Source organism: Glandiceps talaboti, chromosome 9, assembly GCF_964340395.1.
Source record: "Glandiceps talaboti chromosome 9, keGlaTala1.1, whole genome shotgun sequence".
NCBI lineage: Eukaryota > Metazoa > Hemichordata > Enteropneusta > Spengelidae > Glandiceps > Glandiceps talaboti.
The window spans coordinates 24,451,444-24,461,057 of record NC_135557.1 but is presented as its reverse complement, the minus strand read 5'-3'; the positions used below and the strand labels follow the sequence as shown (position 1 = coordinate 24,461,057).

At 36.3% G+C, this 9,614-nt stretch overlaps 1 protein-coding gene across 1 annotated transcript; it reads left to right on the top strand.

Annotated features, from left to right (window-relative positions):
* The first annotated feature begins 3,432 nt into the window (after positions 1–3,432).
* LOC144440079 (uncharacterized) lies at positions 3,433–8,520 on the top strand. Its single transcript, XM_078129329.1, has 4 exons — positions 3,433–3,749; positions 4,730–4,876; positions 6,028–6,414; positions 6,793–8,520. Exons 2-4 carry the CDS (start codon positions 4,744–4,746, stop codon positions 7,410–7,412), a joined length of 1,140 nt encoding a protein of 379 aa, XP_077985455.1. The 5' UTR covers positions 3,433–3,749; positions 4,730–4,743; the 3' UTR covers positions 7,413–8,520.
* The last annotated feature ends 1,094 nt before the right edge of the window (positions 8,521–9,614 follow it).

Genomic DNA, 9,614 nt, shown 5'->3' with positions numbered 1-9,614 from the left:
TAGGTGAACGTTAATTTTGGAGTATGGTTGAATATTTTTGGTCGTTAGATGTGATCTTTGGTTGGTTGGTTGGTTGGCTGCTGGATGATGTATAGTCAGCACTACTTAATATCACATGATGACACATGGCAGTCTGTTAATATGTAGGAACAAACTGATTGCAAAATTATGACCGACAATGTTGCAACAAAGTGACAACATAGACAATGTTGCAACATAGTGACAGAACAACACAATGTTGCAACATGGTGACAACAAACAATGTTGCAACATAGTAACAGAACAAACACAATGTTGCAACATAATGATGGAAAATACAATGTTGCAACATAATGACCTAATATTTGTTGTTAGGCAAGTTAATTTTGTTATGAGACAATATAAAATAGTAATGTTTTGACAATTTTTCATGGATAGGGACCAAGTTTTGACATTTTTTCTGCTAAAATTTTTAATTGTCACATGAGATCACACTGATGACAAAAGAGTGGATGCCCTTATTTAAAGTAACTAGTTGTCATCTTCCAGTAAATAAATACCTTATTGGACAAGTCACTCGACTACCAACCAATCAAGAAGTAGCTCATAGGATCTAGGATGGGACTTTCAACCATAACCAATGAGCAAGTTGCTGTTCTGGAAGGTCCTACAACAACCAATCAGCAAGCTGCATTTATGATAGATCCTTCAACAACCAATCAGCAAGTTGTTTTTATGATAGATCATATGACAACCAATCAGCAAGTTGCTTTTAGGGAAGCTCCTACAACAGCCAATCAGCAAGTTGCTTTTATGATAGATCTTACAACAACAACAAAACAACCAATAAGCAAGTTTCTTTTAGGAAAGTTCCTACAACAACAACAGCAACCAATAAGCAAGTTTCTTTTAGGAAAGGTCCTACAACAACCAATCAGCAAGTTGCTTAAGATTAGTGGTTTGAGTCATTACCATTAGAAGTGCAAGTTGATTGGTCTATCTTCTTTGAAAGTATACAAACACAGGTGCACATCTGGATGTATATGCAGACGTATTTCAAGTATAACAAATAGAGCCAGGTTGCCAGGCTATTATATTTTTTGTTCAACCTTATGATTACAATTCTTCGTAACAGTTTTGTTATGCAAAATATTCTTTTCAAGGAATAGTATTTCACAATAATATGATAATGCAAAACATAATTAAATGTACAGTATTTTTGTTCAATTCCTTGTCGAAACTAGCCGCTTTTCAGTTCTCACTTTCTTGTTGTCCCAAGTACTTTTAGTTAGACTTTAGTTTTGCATTGTCAGCATGTAGATAATTTAACAAGTATATTTGACATGAAATGACCACTTTTCTCAAGTTTCATGTGGACGCAATGCATTGTTTGGCAAATGGGGAGATTTGACATGAAATGACCACTTTCAAGTTTTATGTCGGTATGATGCAGTTTGGCAAACAGTGACTTTTGGATGTGAAATGATCTGTTTGTTGTAAAGCAGTTAATAAGAGAGATCAAATAATTATATCTATAATTTCAACGTAGGGTGGTTTAGTGTCAGATTTCTATAATTTCAACGTAGGGTGGTTTAGTGTCAGATGAAATCAAAGACTCCAATGGTTATTACTGGTACTCTGTCCTCTGTATACTTGATGATGAATATTTGATTATCAAATTTATTTCAGAATAAAAGATATCCCATACCTCAATTTCTTGTCTGTCTGTCTGTCTGTCTGTCTGTATGTATGTATGTATGTATGTATATGTTTGTATGCATTTATGTATGTGTGTGTACACAGTATGTACGTATGTCTGTCTGTATGTATGTATGTATGTATGTATGTATGCATTTATGTATACATGTACGCATTTATGTATGTATGTACGCATTTATGTATGTATGTCTGTATACATGTATGTATGTATGTGTATTAATTACCGCTGGCGAAAAAATTATAAAACCAGACTTTCCTGAAGTTTTTATTTATCACAGTATTTTTAGCACAACTGAACTGACAAGGTTCAGTAGTGCTATGGTGTGGTGCCTGGTTGTCTGTGTGTGTGTGTGTGTGTGGACGACTTAAACACAAAAACTGCCAGACCGATTGCCTTGGTATTTGGTGGGACATTACTTGTGCTGTCTATTTGGGAAATTGTTCAAATAAAAATTATTGCACTTTAAAAGTCTGTGTTTTGGGTCAAAAAATGTATTTAAAAAAAAGAGAAAAACTTAAACTTAAAAATTACTGGGTGAAGATGTTGATAAGGGTGTGTAGACAAAAGATTGTTCATGACATGATGATCCCATCGGAGATATGCAAATGAGGAATACAAATGTAATTGTTTGGTAAAAATCGTTAATTCCAAAAGTATGGGGCAGATTTGGCTGAAATTTTGCTGGAATGTTTCTGGGGATGTACATATCAAGTGATATTAATTAGATGATGATCCCATCAGTGATATGCAAATTAGGGCATAAAAGGTGTTTGGTGAAATGTTTCTGATGAATATTTAGGTAGATAGGAGTACAGAAATGTTATTGTTTTATTTATCTCATTAAACAAACATTTTATGGGATACTTAACATATTGTAACAAGTGTTTGTCATCAGTGGAACTGCAGTTATTTCTCCCCAGGGTTGCTTTGAAACATTCTCCAAGTAAGTTTAACACAAACTGAACAGTAAACCATAGATTGGTTCAAAATAGATGATGCCTCTGTCTTGTATATGAAGCAAGTGATTTTGGTATCGAACTTTACCTCTCAATTACTGGGGATGGAATTTGGTAATGTTTCTAAAAGTATTTCTAAAAGTCTGAATATTGCGAATGTGTCATACTTATGTAATTGACCATAGCAACCATGACCCCGCCCTAAGCAACAGTTAAAATGGTAGGTCTTATTGCAAATATAACAACAGGGATGGGTAGGCAATTGTATAAACATCATTTTAATATATGCAAATGTCCTTAACAACAAGACCATACCCATAGCAACAGATAAAACGACGACATAATGGCAATATAACACCAATGAAGGGAAGGCAAATGAATAAACATTCCAAAAATGTATGCAGATATGCCTAGCAACAAGACCACACCCATAGCAATAGTTAAATGATGGTGTGTATTGCAAGTATAATACTATGGATGGGTAAGAATATGTGACTGACTCTTCAAAAAAATGTATGAAAATATGTCTAGCAACAAGAACACATTAATCATAAGCTAACTAGAAAATTAAAGTTTACTCTCAACAGTTGTGCTACAACACCATTGGCACTTTTATTTATTAACACTTACAGAAAGGTAATTAGGGGAAACTTCTCGGGAAAGAAGGTTGCAAACAAACCGCGGTAAAATGTCTTTCACCTTGTATGTAACTTCAAAAGTTTACACCACTGATACTAGTATCTCGCGAATGCTATGACTCGACCCTAGCAAACAATATGTACTATTACTAGTAACTTTATACACAGTGAGGAGGTGAGAGTTCAACTGTTCTCTTACTGTGGTGCGCGTACACGTACATACGCGTACAGTCTGACCATAAACGGCCTACTCGACAGGTTAATATGTAACTTGGAGTACCACAACGAAGCCTGTCTACGACAACATTAATAAGTCAACCAACAGACAACGTTCCTCCGCGTCCCAATCGGCGGCCATATTGGTGTAAACTGCTATTTTTGACGTGCCACCACAGGTCGGATTTACTGTAAACACGACTGACTACACATTTCCTTCAGTTTGAGTGAATCTAACAGGTAAGTCTTACCCTAAACTATCACATTTGAGACATCGATGTCTTTGGACATTTTCAATGTAGTTATGTACGTGTCAGTGACGCCATTACTAATACTACATGTAGGATCTAAGCAGTACTTGTGGTAGTCATCAAAATGGCATAACACACTCACACATTACCGTACGTTATCCAAACTAAACTATATGATTTCAACAGTATATATGTATTCCTAATATGTCTATGTTGAATTTCAGTGTAGTATATCAAAGTAGCAACAACTTGTTTCAATGCAATGCACAATGAAATATAAACATTAACATTCGAAGTGAAACCGTACCGTTACTGTTTATCACAATAATGCACCTTCTTCCTGGTTTGTATTTGCTCCCATAATAGTCTAGTTTCTATGATTGTAAAAATTGCAATTTCAAAAAACATAGCTTTTATTCTTCAGATTAATGTGAATATCTTTAGTTTTCTGGAAACAGCGTTTCTTTGTGTAAATATTTGTTAAACTACGTAGAGTGTACCGCGTACTTTGTACTTTGAATAAATATATCACGTGACAGTTTGAATATAGGACGGGGTGATTTAAGGTCAATCGTGTTTGTCTGAGTAAGCTATGGTTTACTTTGTTTGCTACCGGATCTACTTCAGGAGTTTTCGGTAGAGGGAATATTCACGTGTTGGATTTGTACTGGTCATAGGAATGTTGTTAATAATCTTAATTTTCATGGGGAGGGAGGGAGAGAGAGAGAGAGAGAGAGAGAGAGAGAGAGAGAGAGAGAGAGAGAGAGAGAGAGAGAGAGAGAGAGAGAGAGAGAGAGAGAGTGTGTGTGTGTGTGTGTGTGTGTGTCAATTCAATGACTTGGCGGTGAATGGGAAATTGTATAATTAAAATCAAAGATTTCTGATCTTGTGAAACTTCTGTCAGACTATAAACTTTCGCTGTTAATTTTTTTTCTGACGCATTTTATTTCCAATATTTCATTGGTTTAGTATCTGAAATCGCCATGGAGCAGCCGGTGATGATGGAAGTTGACGAACCCATTTCGGAAAGAGATCCAAATGATCCTAAGTCACAAGCAATCGAAGTTGTTGTCTTACGTGAAGAAACATTCCCAAGAGTCAACGTACGATCCAAGTGTAAGTATCTGTTTGTAATAAGATCTTTTAAATTAAATATGCTCAAAATATTGTATTGTCATGGCAACAGGATATTTATGACGTAGCTGAATACATATCTGAGAGTAAATGTCACATGACAAGCTACCTGCAAGTCCAAGTAGAAGCCTGATCTGTCACAGCGCTGTGATTAAGAAACACTTCATGATATACTTGGCGTAAGGGAGTCAGCAACGATATCTGGGAATATATATACTAAAGGTCCAACCCTTCCTGGAAAAGTCCGGAATAAGACTATGACAAAGATTAAAACTGGGTGTTTACATTTTCAGCATCATCTTCATCGCGTTTTGAAAATGTGTAGAACCCCATCCTTTCCCACTCATCACAGCCGTGCTCAAACAACGTTTTTTTACCAAGCGTCGTAACTTTAATTTCTTTCAATATATCCCCTAAACTTGGCTGTACTTTTAAATAGCACAGTGAGATTTGCCTTTCAGACAGAGTCATGTTGTTTGCTAGAATAGATGTTGAAAAACTACAACCTACATGTAATTATAATCATGGCGGTAGAAACACTGTCCTTACTACTTTTTTATTTTATTTATTTATTTATTTATTTATTTATTTTTTCATTTATTTATTTATTTATTTATTTACTTTTTTTAAATATGGTTAAAAATCCTACAGATAACCTGGTTAGCTAAAACTAGTCTTCCCCAGGGCCCTCTAAAAGACAACAAAAACAGGATAAGTAAAGCACAGAAATGCAAATGTAAGGTGACAAATACTGTATACAGCGTCAATAAAACTGACAGAAACACTCATTTAAACTAGTATGCTTCTATATGCTTCTATAAAATTGGTCTTGAAATATCTTCATGATATAATTAAGAACAGCGAGTCTTTTCAACCTATTGTGTTCACTTTTACTATAATAAAATCTCACTTTCATCATTCATCTCCATTTTAGATGTAAGATAAAGTCTTAACGTTGGAACAATTTTGGTGACCGTAAACTGATGTGATCAGAGAGCTTAAAAATGAGGTTGAATACAGTACCCCCCTCCCTCCTCCATCCTCCCCTCCCCATCCATTTATAGAATGTATATTCATCCATGATCATTCTATGATCGTATTTATCAACGATGCCCTTTTCCTCATTGTTTTAGTCGAGGCCAGCATACGTGTATCCTGTAGAGGAGGAATACCAGACGAAGGCTACGACATAAGCCAAGTGGAGGCCAATCTCTACCGGAAACATTCCATCAGACCAGAGTTTCTGGAAGTCATGAACAACATGAGCAAGATTCACAAGAAGCTGAGAGGTAAACGAATCGAATTATCCAGTTTGGTCTACATCTTGGAATGTGGAAGCTTCAAAGCGCTCAAGGCACTGTGGCATCATTACTCGGAGAAGAAACTTGAAAATATGGTTCAGAAGACGATCGTTACAGAGAAAATGAAGAAAGACATCGGCGCCATCTATATGTCTTTGCGTGTCAACCTGGATTTTGAAGAGTATGAGATGTGCCGTAAAGAATTTAATGCGAAGGAAGGTAAGGAATATCTCTTTTGTCGTAAAACTAACAGCCTTCTTTACGACAGTGACAAAACATGGAAAGGTTACGGCATAAATCAAAGATGTACTATTTCTGTGAAAGTAGAATCATAATCATGTCTAGCCCTTGTGGAGTTCCCATTCTCTCGACTTAATAGAGCAAAATTATTGAATACATCAAAATTAGAGAACAAATTTATGCACGTCATATAAATCTTATAAAATCTCAACATACCTATCTAGCCCAACTAAAACTTTAATACGTCATTCACATACACAATGATTTAAAGTCATGTAGTTGGATGATTGGAATGCAATTGTTTACAATTCTTCTTATTTCCATAGAAACTATTTTTTGACACTATTCTTTATATAGGTGATGAACTGATACCTGACTCTGACGATGAGGAAGAGGAGGAGACAGAGGAACAGGCCGCACGTCGTAAGGTTTTAGAAGAAGAAAACGCAAGACTTAAACGTAACTTGGTGATACTGAAGAAGACCGTCGCTGAACTCGAGGTAATCAACCGACAGAAAGACAGAGAAGTTCAGCTCCTTCGATTAGCCATCTTACAAGAGAAGGATGGAAGAGAGAAGTTAGAGAAGAGATTAAAGGCACGCATCGCTAGTCTGGAGGAGTCGAACGCCCGACTGAGAGATTTGATCGAGAGACAGAAGAGGGGTGAAGACATTGCAGGTCTTCTGAAAGAAGAGAACAAGAAGTTGATTACTGAGGTAGCCAACTTGAAGAAGGAGATCGTTGTGCTGAAAGAACAAAGTGAGACAAAGAGGAAAGAGATCGAGAGACTTCGTGAAAAATTGCGAATAGCGAGTGAAGAACAGATAAAAGCGAAGAAAGCTGAAGTAGAGAAAGCAAATGCAGCAATGGGTGGAGCCAGTGCAGCAATGGGTGGAGCCAGTGCAGCTAGTCCTGGCAGTCCCCAACCAAGCACCAGTACAGGGGGTAGTACTAGTCCGAAGAGCTCCAAGAAGTAAAGGCGAGTTGTACGTGTATGCTGGAAAAGTGATGACGCAGTTCCAATACCCACACAGACATAGACATAGACAAGACGATAGTATATACAATTACGAATGACCACTAGAGTTTTCTGTGCGTTCAAAACTTATGCGAAACATAAAAATACCATTTCTGTGAGAGATTAACTGCTAAATGTTCTGCCGCACCGCGATGTGCACACAAATTCTTTCCAAGCCCTCGGCAGTAGGGCGACATCACTATGATGATATGCTTACTTTGTCAACATTGTCTGTGGTATATTTTAAGCCAGATTCAAAAGAATAATCCGTTCTAAAAAAATATGATATAGAAAAACAAAACATGCATATTTTTCATTTATGGTGGAAAGGTGATTTTGTTCTGAAGGGATGAACGCATATACAACTATAAAGGCATGCTTAGTTGTCAAGATTTTTATTTCCATTTATTACTTCTTAACAAAATTTGAAATTTATAAAATTCACATGGTTTTGTGTTACAAACACACGTCAATTATTATAATAATGCTTGCGTTAGGCTGTGACGTCATGTCGCTCCGCCCTCACAGGCCTCCTCGTGAGAGGTTGACCGATGTGTGAGGGCGCCCCGTCATGGCTTACCTTACAGACTATTCTTGTGTCTGTCTAAATTCTTTTAGTAGTCTGACGTCAAATATTTAAAGTAGGCGTCATATACAGCATTCTCTCAAACCAGAGCTATTATTTCAAAGCTGCGAAATAACTCTTGGCGGTGCGTCTTGGACGGTGCCGTAAAAGAGTGTGGTTTACGACGATGCTTATATATAGTAGGACTCGTCTAGAACATTATCATAATTAATCAAGTCAAGGCTACATTTTATACAACTCCTTAAAAAGGATGATATATTTTAATCAACACGTGATTTTTCATGGCAACTAATACATGTCAGTCTAATCTTCAATAACAGAAAAAATAGATATGCAAATTACTGAGTGACGTCATCGTACCTTTGTGTGTCTGATTTTCATAACATAGTGCCTAGACAACCTATCCTTGCCTATATGATGTAAACTCTAGTACATTGTATGTTAAACACGTGACTATTGTGTCAATAAAGGTATGCATCCCATAATATTAAAGTATGTGTTGTCTTGTTTGCGTATCTTTCTCATTTGAAAAAAAAAAACTTCACCTGATGTAGTGTACAAATCAATATTAAGACACGATCTTGAATATAATCATGCTATTAAGAGTGTGTTGCCACTGTTGGCCGTTTAGAACACAGGAAACCCAGGAACCGTGTGACAAACAAAACAAAACAAAACAAAACAAACAAATAAATAAACTATCAAATAAATGACAAATGAACAAGCAAACGAACGAACGACAAGTATAGGGACAAATAAAATAATTAAATAAACCAGCAAATAAACAGGTACTCGTGGGGGTATACTAGATATGTTTTTTGTACCCATCACTATAAAAAAAACACTAGTTCCTGGGTCCTCTGTGTTTAGGGTAATTTGTTGTAAATGATATGAAACTTGAACAGAGAAGTTTTCATATTTAGTCTGCATAGGACTGACGCTGACCAAGTTTCGTACGTTAGGTCAGGTCAGGTCAGGTCAGGTCAGGTCAGAGCGGGAGACCTATCAAGTTCAATGCAGTCTAGACTCTATCCATTGGGTTGGCTTTTAATCTGAGGATCTCCTCCAACGAAATGAAAATATGGAAATGATCGTTAGATTCGAGTGCCAAGGACTAGATTCTAATCTATGTACTACCTCAGACCACTTCTATTGTTGATTGAGTGAGGTTCTATACAAAGCAATTACTAGAATGTGCTTTTATGTGATCTATATCTCAAGACTCCTTACATATGTAGATACATTTTACATACAATAATAACTTCAATATGTAAATACAATACAATTAAACAAAACAAAACAAAACAATACTATTGTTCTATTTATCATCAAAGTATAGCAGTAATATTTCGCTTTGTTTTCGTTAACTCTTGTTTGTTGTAAGATACACCAAACCTGGAGACAGGTCAAACAATCCCTTCTGATTCTTACAAATCAGAGCTGTTCCTCCACGACACTGTGCGATAAAGGTCTTGGACGGTGCCGTAAAAGAGGCTGTGGTTTACGACGATGCTTCTGACTTGCTGAAATGCCTCTTTAAATTACTAATCATTGGTATTGTGTACTCTGAATTTA